The 18,466-nt window shown below is 40.0% G+C and overlaps 1 protein-coding gene across 1 annotated transcript in view; it reads left to right on the top strand.

Moving 5' to 3' along the window:
- LOC127410209 (YLP motif-containing protein 1-like) overlaps positions 1-18,466 on the top strand; it is a 41,092-nt gene that overhangs the window by 7,208 nt on the left and 15,418 nt on the right. Inside the window, 9 exon segments of the mRNA XM_051645354.1 lie at positions 2,634-2,846; positions 3,227-3,424; positions 4,941-5,500; positions 5,594-7,666; positions 7,780-7,903; positions 8,011-8,173; positions 8,250-8,339; positions 8,425-8,584; positions 17,008-17,156. Coding sequence (XP_051501314.1) covers positions 2,634-2,846; positions 3,227-3,424; positions 4,941-5,500; positions 5,594-7,666; positions 7,780-7,903; positions 8,011-8,173; positions 8,250-8,339; positions 8,425-8,584; positions 17,008-17,156 — 3,730 coding nt within the window.

Genomic DNA, 18,466 nt, shown 5'->3' with positions numbered 1-18,466 from the left:
GATCAGGGCCATTTGGGTGATTTCTGTTATCATTATGATTTAAAAAGGAGCCAGACAACTATGTGATAATAAATGGCTTCATATGATCACTATCCTTAAATAAAAAACATTGCATGATCAGTCATATTTTCAAAATCAATGCCAAAATTTCACAATTTCTGCCAGGGTATGCAAACTTTTGAGCACAACTATATAATATATGGAATATAAGATAATGTTTAGTCATTAAATACATTGATTTGTTCATTTTTAAAAAGCTAAAATGTGACAAAAATAATGAAAAACTAATAAAATATTATTAGTCAAATTTATATTTCAAATTGTTCCTAGTTAGAAGGTCCCCTGTATAATTCACAACATTAGCTGGGAGAGAATTTATTTAACATGTAAGCAAAAGGGACATTATAACTGAAATATACCCATATGAATCGATATTGAATCGGAATAGAATCGAATCGAGAGCTTGTGAATCCAAATCGAATTGGGAAATGTGTATCAATACCCAGCCTTAATTGTAATGCTTATTTTTGAATAATCCAGTCAGTGAATTAAATACTTTATAAATGAAAACTACTTCCTCTTAAATAAATTTATCTTTATTTGAAACTTGACAAACATAGTCAAAGTAAAAAAAATTAAAATAAAAAATTGGTTTTTAAATGAACTAAATGTCACATTATGACACATTTCAGTATGATGTTGTTGACTAGTATCATCATTATTATAAACTTTCCTCAAGAAACTCAGCACCTTCTAAAAGCAATGCAAAGGAAATAATGTAAATTTAAAAAAATATATCCAATGAAAATAAACACTTCATCAGACTCTTTATGATTTATGTCCTCTCTGTAGAGAATATTTGAATATCTGAAGGCAAACATGGCTGGTTTGTTTCGTAATATCTAACATCATTCAAACAGAATTTCGAATGATGGTGAGGGTGATTATGTGAAGTTTAAAAAACCTGAATGACACATTGTTTTAGCTGTTTTCCTTGTCAGTAGTGGTTAGATTGTTGGGCTGTCTAGCCGTTTGAGAGGTCTGACTTCCTCAGCGCTTTAAGGTAAAAAAAACTCAATTCAAAATGGTTCACGTACATTTTGTGGTTTGTGTCGCAAAATCGAAAGAAACCAGATTGAGTAGCGTGAGTGATCCAGCTCTGTGCTCTCCTGCCTCTGGAGCACAAATATCGGGAAGCTTGCTACATTCACACGCCCTTGCATGCTCCAGAGATAGCGCGTGCAACAATCATGTGAAACACATCTGCCTGTGTCAGATGAGAAGCCTATTTAGAACATGAGATGAATGTCATTGAACTTGTCAAATTTTTATACTGGTTTATCGTGTCTACCGATATATCGCCCACCCCTATCCTTATTCAATAAAAAGTTATGGAAATTTCTGTAGACCATTTCAAGGACTGTTCGTTGATGACGTCAAGTGATGTCAGTGTTCCATGAACATTTCCTGTGTGTCAAAACAGAGACTATTTAGCAGAGACAGGCCACTTCTATTAAAATGAATGTGAGAAATTGGAATGGCCAACGGTCAATGGATGTATAAAGGAAGTCCCACCTTACAGGTAAAATAGCCAATCAGCTTTTAGATACAGAAAACGCCTGTCAATCAATGCGAGAACGTGCATGCACATTAGTTATACAAGACAGTAAAATTGCATTTTTTTTTTAAGCATAATCTGAGTTAAAGATGCAGAATTTTTTATACCAGTTGTAATGGAACGACACTCCCCTCCTGCAGGTCATCGTCACCCATGATGACTTTCCCATTTTGCGGCACGTGACGGGGCTCACCTGAACCCAATGAAGAGCCTCATCACCGTTGCCTTTAAAGACCAAGCGCTTCTCTCCTTGCGAGACCGGTTTCTACCTGCTGGTGTCTTCGCAGGTCCAGGAACAGAGCGGGTTGGGTCGGGTGCGAGTTAGATGCGTCTCTGGACCCACACCCCGGAACCCCAGCGTGAGTTAGATGCGACGCCGGGGATTGGAGCAAGTATAGCGGCCGACGGGCCTGGATGCCGGCCCGCGATGCTGGCCCGCTATTCCCCTCAGGTACTGAGGCCCAGGGAAGCCAGCCGCTCGAGTGAAGCCGCAGCACTTTCATGACGCTTGTTTACATAGAAAAATAACAGCCCAAGAGCGTTCCAAAGACGGCCTCCGAGTGCACTGACTTACCTTGAAAAAGAGACTTTGTTGAAAGGATCCGGAAATACGTTTGGACCGTTCTAATTCCTTTGTTTGTATTCTTGAAATGGTCTATAGCGAATGTACATTTTTCTAGTTATACTCGAGTATGTTCTACTCGAATAAAACCAAAATGTTTAATTGCTTAGAAATTGCTACTTGTGAGAGCAGTGGCTATACAATATGTTTTAATAAATCCATATTCTGTAGTCACAAATGATGAAGGTGTGGGAACCCAGTTTTTGTTCTTTTTTGTTAGTAAGTATTGAGTGCAATATTGACAGTTTGATGTTTCCCAAAGTGGGGGGACACAAGTCCTGAATATCTCTGTTGTAGACAGTATGTGATTCTTATTTGTATTCATGGCCCCTTGTTATGGACAGTCAAATGCTGAAAAATAGTTGTAGTTACAGCTTTATTTACTGTTTACAGGAGCAACAGGACTATTGGTACCAGCAGCACCTTCAAAATTTGCAGAAGCTGAAAAATGACAAGGCGAAGCAGAATCAGATTTCAGATAACTCGTCTAATGGAAACTACCAGGGTCCTGCTCCACCACCTCCAACTGAGCCCCCCAAGAGCGCCCCTCCACCCCCACTTCCTAAAGAGGAGCCGCCTCCTCCCCCACCACCTGAGGAAGCAAAAGTATGATGCTCTTCATATTATTTTGTTGAACGCTTTCCTTGTAAAAAAAAAAAAAAAATCATGTTTTTTTATTTTAGATGCGTATGTTTGGGCCCACCTGTTTGTAGTACTAAGTATTACTATTTCTGTGATTTATTATGTAATTAACACAAAAGCTGAATATTTAAAGAATATCCTGGCAGCTCTTTTTGAAAGGGGTGGGGACTATTTTTTTAAATAAAGCTTCAAAATGACATTCACTTTGGCATACATGGAATAGCCACCTACTACCTCATCAAATTATTTCTTTTAGATCCCTGTGTAAAGGCATTTTGGCAGTGTAAATGAGTTGTAATTGACGTCAGCTTGACAGCATTTCATTGATTTAATTTCCATCACAGCCCAGTGGCATCGGTGATACAGGAGACCCTGCCGAAGCAGCACGTCTTCAGCAGCTGCAGGCAGCAGCTGCCCATTGGCAGCAGGTGCAGCATCAGAGGGCCAGCTTTCAGTATCAGGCACTGATGCAAGAACATGCTCAACTACAGCAGGTCCTGCAACAATACCAACAAGTTATTCAACAGCCAGCGCATCTCCAGGTATGATCTTGTGTTATTTTCTCAATTGTTCTTATTCTTTACACACTTGTTTAAAAGATGTTTTTTTTGTTTTTCATTGAGCTGCATCATATGAAGTATATTTGGTGGAGGCTCTTAATTAAATGTGCAGGCAACACATAGTTTACAAATACAGGCGTTGCAGATGCATTCTGTGAAAAGTTGTGAAGATAATCAAGGATTTCAAGCAAAAGTTGGTCAAATAATTATTTGTAATATTTCTCTCACTTGTAGGGATAGTTCACCCAAAAATGTAAATGTCGCCATTTACTCAGCCTCGTGTTAATTTAATTAATTTTATTTATTTATCACACATTATAAATTTGCACATATACAGTGAAATTCTTTTTTTTTTTTCACATATCCCAGCTAAGCTGGGGTCAGAGTGCAGGGTCAGCCATGATACGGCACCCCTGGAGCAGATAGGGTCAAGGACCTTGCTCAAGGGCCCAACAGTGGCATCTTGGTGGTGCTGGGGCTTGGACCCCCGACCTTCTGATCAGTAACCCAGAGCCTTAACCGCTGAGCCACCACTGCCCCTACACTGTTGTTCCAAACCTATATGACTTCATCTCTTCTATGGAACACAAAAGGAGAAATTTAGCAGGGAAATGTTTGGCAGAAATACAGCCATTAATCACTTTCATTGTATGGAATAACAATGCAATGAACATGAATGGTGTCTGAGGCTGCCAGGCCCTATCATTCTGCCTATGGATCTCCTTTTGTGGTCCATGGAAGAAAGTTATATGGGTTTGGAACAACATGATGGTGGGTAAATGATGACAGATTTTTTTTCTCAATATGTGAAATTCCTGCATGTTTGTTCATGTGGTTGAGCAAACTTTTTATAACTGAAATCTATAGTACTATTATTATAAATAATATAGTATTAACTACTAATCTAAAGTAATTTTAGTATAGAGTAGTTGTCTCTGGTCATCCTGACTTGGTGGCATTCATGACCCCATCAATGCTTTCATTTCTGTTTATGATGTACCAGACAGTTTCAATTTCATAGTAGTGATATAATGATCTAATTGATCTCTTTGGCCCCCAATCTCTTTGGATCCAGCAGACCTAGAAAATCCAAGGTCAAATAAAAAGCAGTAGACTTTCTATGTACATGCATTAACAGTTCAAAAACACACCTGAGTAATCTGAAACAGCCATAAACTTGATTGTCTCAATTGCTGACCTGAAATGGATAGGCTGTGCTTTATCTGGAAAAGAAGAAATTAGTGAAATAATAATCTCTTTATTTCAATACCTTAGTCTAGTAATTCAAACATTGGGCATACATTTTTTGTTTTGTTTGAGCATACTGTAATAAATGTAATAAAAACACTGCAATAAGCTTCTAATAAAAAGTTGCTTTTTAAGCACAGTTTACCTGAAACTGTGATAAAGATTATTGCACACAAAATAATACATTCAGAAAAGCGCAAAATTGTGTTCTGATGTTATTTAATTTATATTATTTAATTATATCCCCCAGACAATGCCCTTGGACATGCAGTTGCAACACTATGAAATGCAACAACAGCGGTTTGTTCCATTGTTCCAAGAATGGGACAGGCACTTTAATTTGTGGTTAGAACAGTTTCAGTCTTACCCACACAAAGACCAGCTACAGGATTATGAAGCCCAGTGGAGGCAATGGCAGGAGCAAATGAATTCAACTTCAGCTCATTTGCAAGAGAGAGTCACGACTCTAAGAGCCATGCAGCACCAGTACGGTACTGGTCCTTCCTATGGAGGCATGATGGGGCCATATGGGCAGCAAAGACTCCCTGGACCAGATGGAAACATGCATTTAAACAGCCAAGGGGTTCCATCTATGCCTCCGCCAGTTAACATGAATGCCATGTCAGGACCTTCCCCACAGGGTCCTCCACCTTCTGGACCAGTTATTCCACAAAGGCCATCACCTTCAAATGTTGCAGAACCCTACCCATCTTCTGGTCCAGATTCTGTCTCTGAAATATGTAAAACTGCTGGACCATCCGGACCAGGGGTTAGACCTCCTGGACCTCGTGGAAGATTCGATGGCCCAAGGTAACACTTTAAAAATAAGGATTACTTGGGTAACACATATTTCTAGAGCCAGATTACTGATTATTTGATTTTTTTAATTATTTTTTTCTTCAGGTTTGAAGGTCCCAGAGGCCCACGTTTTGAACAGCCACCACAGCAACGGTTTAGTGGACCACCTAGATTTGACAATAGTCAGCGATTCAGCCAACATCCAAGAGGTAATACTCCGCGGCCAGTGGCTCCAGCAAGACTTGAGAATCCTCCTGTGCAGAATCCACCCACACGCTTTGAAAGACCCCCTGCAACACCACCACAACAACCAGGCTTTGGTCCGCTATCCAGTCTTGGCACTGGCAATCAAACATCTAAACCTGATGCACCATCTTTTCCTCCATCTCAAATAGGTCCAGAAAAAGACAAAATGCCCCAAGATCAAACCAACAAAAAAGATGGTGCTGCTTCTGCTCACTCACTCTCAGATGACATATTGGACTCAGAGGATGGATTTTTTCTTCATAGTGGACCCATTCCTCAAACTCAAGATAATAAACCTGAGATTGCCACTGCAGAGACTGGTAAGCAGGATAAGATGACAGCAGATTCTAGTAAAACATCATTGCCTATGAAAAGTCAGAACGGCAACATTAAAAACTCTCAGAATTCTGGCTCACAGCCACCTAAAACTGGTCAAATTACTAATGGGCCACCACAACAAACAAAGCCTCCTCCACATGATCAGTTTAACCCTGATACACCTAAGGAAGTTCCTAGGGGCCCACAGGTGAATCAGACAGGTCCGCCACATGCCACACGAGGGAGGGGAAGAGGCCAAGGGCCAATGCCTCTTCGAGGCAGGGGACGTGGACGTGGTCGAGGACAGTACGGAGGGCAAATGGCTGATCCCACCTGCCAAAGAGAAACTACAGAGGATGATTTCTATGAGAATCAAGCACCAGATGACAAAAGTCACATAAAGCACCAAGATTTGGACTGGAGAGATCCCTCTTTAGATGAGTCTGGAGAAATGGATAACCAGGGAGCATCCCATGAGATGTGGCATCCAGAGGAGCATCACTTCCCAGAAGAGCACTATGAAAAACCTGGAATGCAAAGACCTCCAATGGGTCACATGGAACACCCAGAGAGTACCCATCCAGAAGAACCCTGGGAAGAAGAACCACAGGATTACTGGGAAGAAGAAGATCCATACTGGGCAGAGAGAAGACCTCCTATGCATACTAGACCTCCTTTTCCTTCAGATGGCCCCAGAAGACCCCCTTTCCAACCTCGATTCATGCCTCATGGCCCAAGACGCCCCCCTCCTTCTGGGAGTATGGACCCTCATGGACCTCCACACATGGTTCGTGGGGGTATGGTACCTCGATTCAGACGTGGTGGCCCATGGGGACCACCACCACGTCATGACCTGAGACAGCCACCTCCCCCTCATGAATTCTTGAATAGGGAACCAGGATATGAAGAGGAAATGGACAGAGAACCTGGATGGCCACATCCCCATTTAAGAGAACCTAGACGTCCTCCTTTACCTCCCCATGAAATGATGGGGAGAGATATAAGAAGACCACCCATGAGGCCACCAATCCCAAGGGACAGGTGGCGTCGACCACCACCCCATGAAGAAGAAGTGTATGAAGAGGAATACCCATATGGTTCAGAGGATGATGGATACAGAAGACCTGCTCATGAATATCTTCCAGATTATGAGCAAGATGATGAATATTACCATTCTCGGGAGGAATGGGGCAAGGAGAATCCTGAGCAAGACTATCCAGCACATGCCCCCCCAGAGCACATTAGAGAGGATCGTTGGGTAGAGAAAAGAGAAAGGTCATTCGTATATGAGGAAGAGGATCGTTATAGAGAGGAACAAAGAGGACCTGGTTACCCTGATGGTCCACCTTATCGAGAACGAGATAGGGAGCCTCCATATCACTCTCGGCCTGATTGGGAAAGGCCCCCACCAGAGAGGGATTACTCACATCCAGTTGGTGATACAGAGACCCATTATGAAAGGAACCCTGAGCCCCTACCTGGCCTGGCCCCACCTCAAGCATCAGATAGCCCACTTGAACAATCTTCACCTGGTGCAACTAAAACTGTTCTTGCTCTTTCTCAAAGGCAACATGAGATCATCCTCAAAGCTGCTCAGGAGCTGAAAATGATAAGGTAATGGGATTTACTCAGCTGTGTATCAATGATATTTCGTCATGCTGCAGTTGGCTGAGATTTTATTAAATAAGTTGTAAACCTGGATAACGAAATGGCATATTTGCTCATAGAGAGCTGCAGGAAACTAAGAAGGCTTTGGGAGAAACTGCCAACTCAGACTCAACTGGGTTGCCTCCAGAACTTCCTCCTGGTATACTTGGATTAGAAATTCCACAGGTTAAAAATGCTCTTCAGGTGGGTTTATAATTACTATCCTTGATTCAGATACTGTATAAATGTTAAGTAGTGCAGTAGCATGTTGTGAAACAGCCTTTGACTTACATGACCATTTCTCCCTCAAGGCTACCAATTTATTGTCAGAAACGGAGCAGAATGTTCCTGCTCAAACTTTGGAAGCTGGTTTGTCCCATTTAAATCAAACTTCAGACTTCTTTCATACTTCCTCTGCACCTGCCCCTACACCCTCATTCATTGCTAAAACAGTGGATTATGGACATGGTCGTGGTAAGTATACATTCTGCCTCTCAGTTGACGTAACTTTAAATGTTGCTACTTGTACAATTTGTTCTTTATTTAACAGATGGAGGCACAACTGTGGAAAGGATTTCGTATGGAGAGAGGATAGTGTTAAGACCTGGCCCAGCGCCATCTGAGCGTCCTTATGAGAAAGGTTGGTTCTGTTCTTTAATGTGAGAAAATTTGATTTTAGTTTATTTAATTTTTATGTCTGATGATCTTCACTCCTCTTTCGTTAGAGCCGCTTGGCCGAGACCCATACTATGATAGAAGACATGACCCATATGGTGTACCCAGAGAATATGACAGGGAATGGGAGAGAGATCCATACAGGGAGAAGCCACCTCTGGATTATGAAAGAGAGAGATATGAAAGGGACCATTACCTACGTGATGAACGGTATGTAGTTCTAGACTTTACTGCTGCACCCATTTCTCATTTGTTGCATTTAATGGCAATGTCGCTGTATCATATTCTATTAATTGTATGTATATTATACCCCTGTAAGTTCATTGTTAACAAATAGGGGTGGGCGATATGACTAGAATCTAATATCACAATACAAGAAATTTTTATATTGCGATATTGAAATATAGCACAGTATTGTAGGGCTGGGCGATTAATTGAATTTTTTTTCAATTACGATTTTTGCTTCCAACGATTATGAAAACAAGATAGTCGAGATAAAACGATTATTGTGCCTCATTCCGTTTCGCAATGAAACACCCTGGCATTATATCTTTAAAGCATCCTTTGTTAAAGTAAGGAAGCGGGTTATGAAAATAAACTCAGAAACTGACATCTATGAGTCGTGTGAAGTGACCGGGGAAGAGATTGAATCTTCTCCTGGCTGATGCACACTCTGGCGTGGGGATGCTCGTGACTCGCGCGCCTTTGCTGCTGCTAGATTATAACATGATGGCTCGTGTTGTAGTGAATCATAATATTCTGTATGTGTCACGTTCACTGTGTGTATCTTATTGTGAAGAAAATCGGCGATACACAGCTCTTTTAAGAAGAGAAAGTTTGTTTTTTGAGTTAAAGATGGATCGAAGTGAACATAAAGGTGAGAGAGTGTAGTCTTAGCCCATTATACACTGGAACAAAATACATTTTTGATTAGTCGTTTTTGGCTTGTTTTCCAATATAATATCTGAAACTCCTTTAAAACAACGTACATTTACTTTAGGAGCTATACTGCAGAAGAAAAAATTGTTATCGGAGAATGTTGAATACAATATTTAATCAGGGCTAGACATTAACGCTTGTCCGGGACAAGTGGATTTTTGAAGGGGCAAGTGAAATAGAATTTTACTTGCCCAACTGGACAAGCAGACTGATTAAATATCAATAATGAAAAAATAACCGGCTCTATTTGTGATAGCCTAGGTCTGTGTCACTTATTAGAAAGTTGATATTCTTATTCTGCTGTTGAAAGTAATCAAGAGCACGTCATTTTGTAATTCGCTAGCGATCTAGCAACAGCTGCGCCCTGTTTGATTGACAGGTGGTGTATGTGTGTTTGCTGATCATGCGCATGCATTCTGAAAATGTTTGTGCTAATGTGCACCTGAACGGTTAAATACATTTCAAAATTCCGCCAAAATGCCCGTCTTGGTGAGGTATTCATATACATAAAAGTCAATACATTTAGTCAACATAAAATAATTATCATGCGACTGTAGCCTCCTCCCCTACCCAGTGCAGTTTACATTTCAAGTTCAAGGAAATCCACTGTTAAAAAGACAAGTTTCTTTTAAAATGTCAATAAATGCATGATGTTTCCAAAGTCAATGAGTAATCGTGTTTAATAATCGTGATCTCAATATTGACCAAAATAATCGTGATTATGATTTTTGCCATAATCGAGCAGCCCTAAAATAGTCATTTTTTTCTGGAAAATCAATAAAAATGGGGTAATATTAAAAAACCTTATTGTAATGGCTGTTTTTAGATAATCCAGTCAGTGATTTAAATACTTTATACTTGGTTTTAAATCATCCTTCCCATAATGCCAAATTTCACATTATGCCACATTTCAGTCTGATATGTTGTTGACCAGTATTATTGTTATTATAAACCTCAAGAAACATCTTCTCAAAGCACTGCAACAAAGAAAATTATACAAATAATAATAATAAATAAAAAATAACACTTCATTAGGCTCTTAATTATTTAAGCAATCTCTACAGAAAATAAATGAATATTTGAAGGCAAACATGGCCGGTTTTTTTCCTAGTATCAAACATCATTTCAACAGAATTTTAGTAAGAACGATAACGTGTAGTTTAAAAATCCTTTATTTTGACTCAAGACTCAGTGTTGTCAGCGGGTGTTAGGAGGATGTCTGGCTGTTTGAGATGTTTCACTTCCTCCATAGTGTTTAAAGGTAAAAAAACTAGATGGGTCACGTAATTTTTGTGGTCTACGTGTGAAATCGAGATAAGCCAGATTGAGTAGTGCAAGTAATTCTGCTCTGCACTCTCCTGTCTCTGGAGCAGAAATATCGGAAAGCCTGCTGAACTCACGTGCACCTGCATGCTCCAGAGATAGTGCTTTCGACACTCACATGGAACACAGATGTGCGTATCAGATTAGAAGCATATTTAAGCACTTATGAAGCTTAAAGTACAAGATAAATGTCATTTGAATTTGCTGAATTTCATTGGAATTTTCAATGCCAGAAAAAACCCTGTTGATGTCTCTTCTATTCTCTCACTTGAAGCCCTGTCCACTGATAGATACACCCACGCCGCACACATGGATATTTGCATATCTTCATATAGCAAAATCTCTATCAACTGACACTTTATATCTTCGCCACGATATATATCGTCATATCAGCCAGCACTACTTACAAGAAAGTAGAGGTCTACCGATAATGGAATTTGACTGTACTAATAACTGGTGGGGGAAAAACTGGTTTCTAATCGGCCAATAGTTTTTCTTTTTTTATGATTAACATTTTTTTTATTTTATTGATTCATCTATTAAACAAAGAAAAGCAAAACATATACAAACAGAATCAATACTTAACACCCACCATTACACCCCCCCAATCCTCAACCCCACCTTGACCCCCAACAACACCCCAGTGGTCACATGATCATAGACACACAAACAAACAAAAAACAAAACAAACAAATATAAAAAAATATAATAATCACACACATTAACCACTACACCTCTCTCTCCACTGTCCCTCCCCGAGAGCCCTCCAAAAATGCTAGATATTTGCCCCATTTCCCCACAAACAAGTTTAAAATTTGAGTGCCCATTACATCACACATAAAACTCTGAATCTTCAACCAAAATTCTTGGATATTAACAAACACCCAAAAGACATGGCGTGTGTCTCCATCTTCTGATTGACGTTGCCAGCAGGTGGGTGTGTCTTTAAGACCAAGCCTATAGAATCTAGAGGGGGTCCAATAGAATCTATAAATATTATATCATGAGGGATGCCAGCGGCTTGCAACATCCCTTCAAGATCTATAAAAAAGCCCTGATCATCAGTGTTAGGTGTGTAAATATTAGCCAACATCAACCTTTGCCCCTGAATTTCTGTAATGACTTGCTTATTTATCTTTAATCTGTTTGAGATATTTGAATTGTAGATGTTTATTTATCAATGCAATGACTCCCCTGCTCTTACTTGAGCCAGCGCTTAAGAAAACATGTTCACCCCATATCTTCTCAAATTTTTCAGCTTCCTGTGGGGAAAGATGCGTTTCTTGAAGAAACACTGTATCATATTTCTTACGTTAAAGAAAAGAAATAACCTTCCTTCTTTTTATGGGGTGCCTCAATATGAGAGAGACAATCCACTCATACTAACATTTGACATTTTGACATATTAGAAGAAAAAAAAAAGTGTCAAAAATAAAATTGTAAAGACCATTCCAACATTGATGCAACAATCAACCCACGATTATCCCCCAGAACAAAAAAAATAAATAAATTAAAAAAGTAAAATAAATGTGCGCATTAACTCCGCGCACGACAGCACGAACCGGCATCCATCCCTCTAACCTCAAACAGTCCATGTACGAGAGTCTCCGTGACAACTTTGCCGTTGGATTGCTCAAGTCTTCTATACAAATTTTATGAGACAGAATTACACAACAGAAAATAATCAATAAAACAAACTCCAACCAATAGGCGGAATAAGCACAAATAACGTGTAGATTCATCCACATAACTGTCCTGAAGGTGTGTTCCTCCACAAAACAAGCTCCAGCCACTAGCGGAACCAGCACAAAAAACAAACAAAAAAAAGGCTGTTCAATTTCCTCGGGCAGTCAAACGAATGTTCAGTGAGCCGGCCCATTTGGCTGTTACATGAGTGTAACAAATGCCCTAATCCCTCTAATGATTTGCAAGAAATATTCCACAAAACAAACTCCATCCAGTAGAAGGCATAAGCACAAAGAACATGCAGATTCATCCACAAACTGTCCCGAAGGAGTGTTATTCCACAAAACAAACTCCAGCTGCTAGGCATAACCAACACAAAAAGAAACAAAAAGGTGCCTAGTTTCCTTGGACAGTCAAGTGAATGTTCAGTGAGTCAGGCCCACTCGGCTGCATCGAGAGCATCACACAATGACTTACACGTTCCATTGACTTCAGGAAGGACATCGCTTGATGTGGGCATGTAAATAATTGCGGCCATCCTTAGTATCTATTGTCAATTTGGCCGGGAACATCAGTGCAGAAGTGACCTTCCGATGATCCTTGAATCGATCACGTTTCTCTCTTGTCGAATTCGCAAAGTCTGGGAAAAAGAAAATGCTGTGGTTCTTCCAAGAAAGCCTTCCTTTTCTCCTCGCCTCGCGTAACACGAGATTTTTATAGGATGATCTCAGAAATTTGGCCAGAATTGATTGGGGCCTGTCTCCCTCCACGGATCTCCGAGCCGGAACTCTGTGAGCTCGCTCAATTTCCAGCTTATGGCCTGTTATGTTGAGCAGACTCGGGAAGGGCTCGTCTAGGAATTTCACCATATCTCGGCCTGAGTCCTCAGGAGTTCCAACATTTCAGACGTTTCGCCGGTTATGATTCTCAAGGTCTTCCGACTTTTCCCAAACGCGCTCCAAGTCTGTCTTGGTCGCTAGCGGGTTAGCAGCTAATTCCCTCTCCGATGACTCCAGAGAATTGATCCATTTCTCAACATCCGCCACTTTTGTAACCAACTCTAGAGAATTTTGTCTCCATGGCAGTGATCGATCGACATATTACAGCAAGATCCTCCCAAGTCAGCAATGACCTTCGTCAGCATTGCTGACATGTTCAACAGTTGATGCTGAATCTCTTTCACTTCACTGGCCAAATTGAGTCCTGGGATTTCCGCCTGCTGCTCAGGGGCTTCAGCTTGAGCACGTAAGTGTCTTTTAATGTCTCCAGAGCCTGAGGATTTTGAATTTTGACATTTTGTCTTCATAGAACAGTTATGGAACAGGGTGTATCGAATCTCACCTGTTTATGACACAAAAGGTAACAGAAACAGAGCTTGCCATTCACGCGTCCGAACCTCGCATGGCACCATGTGACTCTGGCCAATAGTTTTTCTTAATAAACAGGTGTAACTTCAAGGCCTACAATTGTTGTACAATCATAAAACAACCAGTTAGTAATTATACTAACTTTGCTGGGCATAGTCAGAGACAGTATAGTATGAGACAGGTCAGTGATGTACTTGTGAATGGGAGAAATTTTAATGCTGAATATGGCAGCAGTAGAAACGTAACTCCTTTCACGTGGAAATTGATTCACCAATAAGTTAATGCTAAAATGTATTCTAAATGTAGAACCAACTGAAACCACATGTATGCAAAACGTATTGCATTCTCCCGGCATCCCATACAAACATGGAATAAACTAAATGAATATACAGTGTGTGTATATATATTAGGGGTGTAACGGTACACAGAAGTCACGGTTTGGTACGTACCTCTGTTTTGGGGTCACGGTTCGATACGAGTTCGGTACAATAGGAAAAAGCAACAAATCCCAAATGCTAAGTTTCTTTTCATTTATTTTGAACAGACAGTAGTGCAAATTACAGTTTGTTCCACCTAGCGGCATTTAGTCCCCCCGTGGTAGTTGGTACAGTACAGCCTCCTTTAGTGTATTAAGCACTAAGCAGTAAACAGAATGCACTCTTGCATAAGTCATATTTTTTTGTAGGGCTGATAAAAAACAAAAGGTATTTGGTCACAATCGGCTACAAAACTGAAAAACATCAATTTTGTTATAAAAGTACAAAATAAATAGAATAATGAAAAATAAAACTTGTGCATTAAGAGAAGGAGTGTTACAATTTGTTCCACTTAAACTATTTGTTGTTTGTGTATATGACAATTGCCTGGGTAATGACTTTGGCCCTGTCTGCTCTCACATCTAGGGGCTGGTTAAAAGCTGCAGGGATAAGTTTTTGCACTCCTGTCGTCTTTTTCTGCCTAGCTCCGGTGATTGGCACATCTGGGTGATGTCGTCTGATATGTGTTAGCATGTTGGATGTATTTCCACTCACATACCATACAGCTGCCTTACAACGCTGACACACCGTCCTCATCCTATTTACCACTCGCTTTCCACTGCATGTTCACTGGGAACCAGAAACTTTCCCACACTGCTGATTTAAAACACGTAGGCGAGTCTTCGAGCTCTTGCGTGTCATGTGAACTCGCATTCTTGTTTTGGGTTGGTACATAGATGGTGTCTTCTTCTGCTCTTTTTCCTGTTGTGGCGGTTAGCAAAAAGCAGTTCATTACTGTGTGCGCCCCCTTCTGGATTGGAGTGTGGATTGCCTGTGACTGAGATGTATTCTTTTTCTGACTGCATGCACAGAACCGTGACCAACTTTCGTTGGTACTTAAGGCATCTACCATGGTAACTACGGGTTATGGGGAGTCAAGGTTTGAATCCGGACAGGGAGTCTAATAAACCGCTTCCACATGGAACGCTTCCACTTTGAGCACTGCCTTGTTGACCACATATATAGTTTGAACCTGTGGGCGATGAGGCAAAGATAAATGCTCCTGCACAAGCAGCGCTCCAAGCATGCTTTTAGTTGATCCAGTGTCTACAGTGGTACATATTATAAAATCTGTACGCTGTACTGCAACGTTTTATAGTGTGATGGTTTTTCGGCAGCATCTTTCTCAACACATTTGCAACTGTACAGGTGCGTTGATGCTGATAGCTTGTTCCATGCAAATTACTAACTGCAGGCACGTGCTCCTTTATGTAGAATAATCCTCATTCATTAACATTAGAACGAGGGAAAGAACAAATTCATGTGCATTTGCACCTGTTGTAAAACTGGCGGAAATGGTATGATCTGAACTAAAGAAACACAATTTGATACCATAGATTTTAAATGTGTTATATGATCATAATCTTGACCAACCGTTATGGAGATTTCAGTCTTTTCTGATTCAAGTAGATAAGAGCTTTACTAAAATAGCTGCCTGAATGCATTACGATCATGGCAGGGTTTTTCCTGTATTGAAAATTTGTCGGCAGCCACCCAAGCAAAAATATGCTTGTCATCTGAGAAGCGTGTTTGCCAGTTTTTTGTTCGAGTGTGCTCAGTGTGGCGCAACTCATGCAAGCCATCACAGATCCACTCTGCTGGATTATTTTGACATGCACCAATAATAAAGGCTTTTCAGCTACACATCATCACCCTTACTAAAATTTGGTGTTAATGCCAATGGCATACATTTTGCCAAAGGTGTGTATTTTTGGGGGAATTTTGATATTTCAACCTCAGTTCCTATAATACATCTATAACACACTGTGTAGTTAAACTCAGGACCTTAAGAACAAAAATGTCCCCATTGAAATGCATTAAAACTGCAATATTTTATCCCAATGCCATTAAAGCATAAAATTATGAATTCTATGATATGCTTACCTTCAGGAGCCCTGGCTTCAAAATTTGCATTTTTTATATTTTCCACCAGATGGCGCAATTTTTCTCATGTTTAGCTTATGGAGTAAATACATGCTTTTCTCCTATTTTTTGTTTGCTGTATTATAGAGCACTGCAGGCCAATTGAAGAAATTATGCAGCTAAAATTGTGTGGGTGTGTTGGTATGGATGTCAGAGTGTGTTTTGTATGCGTGTATTGAGAAATATGTGTGTGTGTGTAAAACAACAACAAAAAAAAACAACAACAGTGGCATTATGTAAACAAACTGGCATTTAAAGGGTTAAAATCTTGAAAATGAATGAATATTTGGTTGTTATGATCAGGACTGATATTGGTTAAAAAAATTTACTCATTGAAAGTGGAAAATAATATTAATATATAATATTTTTATGGCAGTTTTTTGACACAGACATGTTTGTCCTCTAAGGACCTCTGAGTTTTATTGATGCACAAGGATTATATATGCTAATCTTTTAGGTGGAATCTATTGTACTTTATTACAACTGTGTCAGTTGAAGTTAAAGTTTTTAAATAAGTTTAGGCTACTGTTTTTTCATAATTTATTTTTAGCAAAATGAATATTTCATAAATATTTTTCAAAAATAAATTCAGCAAGCCTAGTTATAAAATTCTGACTGTTCACATGAGTAGAACACTTTACTGATTTAGGATAGTGAAAATGTTGTTTTTTCTAGAGGCCATGTTTTTTGGGGCAATTCATTTGCAAAAATGATAAACAAGTCAACCTCTCATGTCAAACATCTACACACACACACACACACACACACACATATATAGTGTACATGTATGTATGTGAATTTGTGTATATCTTGTTGTATATAAATATAGTTGGATATCTTTTTAAATGTCTGGTTGCAGCCCTCCACTTGGGCCTCGTCCAGGATACAGGGATAGAGAAAGGGATCACCCAAGCCGCTCAAGCAGGGATCGAGAGGTTTACAACCGTCCAGGCTATGACAGGTCTTCATATGAAAGAAGTCTTGACCATGGATCCTCAGGCTATGGAAGTATGCAATTCAAAAAGAATATATTTTGTTATATAACCACTGCAAAATGATCAGTTTCTCTGGATTTGCTATTTATAGGGATGTGTTTGAGTAAAATGAAAATTTTTGTTTTATTCTATAAAGTACTGACAACATTTCTCCCAAATTCCAAATAAAAATATTGTCATTTAGAGCATTTATTTGCAGAAATGACAACTGGTCAAAATAACAAAAAAGATGCAGTGTTTTCAGACCTCGAATAGTGCTAAGAAAACAAGTTCATATTCAATTTTAAGCAGCACAATACTAATGTTTTAACTTAGAATTCAATATTTGGTGGATTAACCCTGATTTTCAACCACAGCTTTCATGCATCTTGGCATACTCTGTCAGGCTTTCACATTGCTGTTGGGTGACTTTATGCCACTCCTGGCGCAAAAAAATCAAGCAGCTCAGCTTTGTTTGATGGCTTATGACCATCCATCTTCCTCTTGATCACATTCCAGAGTTTTCAATGGGGTTCAGGTCTGGAGATTGGGCTGGCCATGACAGGGTCTTGATCCGGTGGTCATCCATCCACACCTTGATTGACCTGACTGTGTGGCATGGAGCATTGTCCTGCTGGAAAAACCAATCCTCAGAGTTTGGGAACATTGTCAGAGCAGAAGGAAGCAAGTTTTCTTCCAGGATAACCTTGTACGTGGCTTGATTCATGCGTCCTTCACAAAGATGAATCTGCCCGATTCCAGCCTTGCTGAAGCACCTCCAGATCATCACCGATCCTCCACCAAATTTCACAGTGGGTGTGAGACACTGTGGCTTGTAGGCCTCTCCAGGTCTCCATCTAACCATTAGAAGACCAGGTGGAGGATCGGCCAGGTCAATCAAGGTATGGATGGAGGACCACCGGATAAAGACCCTGTCATGGCCAGACCAATCTCCAGACCTGAACCCCATTGAAAACCTCAGGAATGTGATCAAGAGGAAGATGGATGGCCACAAGCCATCAAACAAAGCCGAGCTGCTTGAATTTTTGCACCAGGAGTGGCATAAAGTCACCCAACAGCAATGTGAAAGACTGGTAGAGAGTATGCCAAGACGCATGAAAGCTGTGATTGAAAATCAGGGTTATTCTACCAAATATTGAGTTCTGAACTCTTCCTAAGTTAAAACATTAGTATTGTGTTTAAAAATGAATATGAACTTGTTTTTGCATTATTCGAGGTCTGAAAACACTGCATCTTTTTTGTTATTTTGATCAGTTGTCATTTTCTGCAAATAAATGCTCTAAAGGACAATATTTTTAATTGGAATTTAGGAGAAATGTTGTC

Source organism: Myxocyprinus asiaticus, chromosome 19 (genome assembly GCF_019703515.2).
Source record: "Myxocyprinus asiaticus isolate MX2 ecotype Aquarium Trade chromosome 19, UBuf_Myxa_2, whole genome shotgun sequence".
Lineage (NCBI taxonomy): Eukaryota > Metazoa > Chordata > Actinopteri > Cypriniformes > Catostomidae > Myxocyprinus > Myxocyprinus asiaticus.
This window is presented reverse-complemented; position numbering and strand designations above follow the sequence as displayed.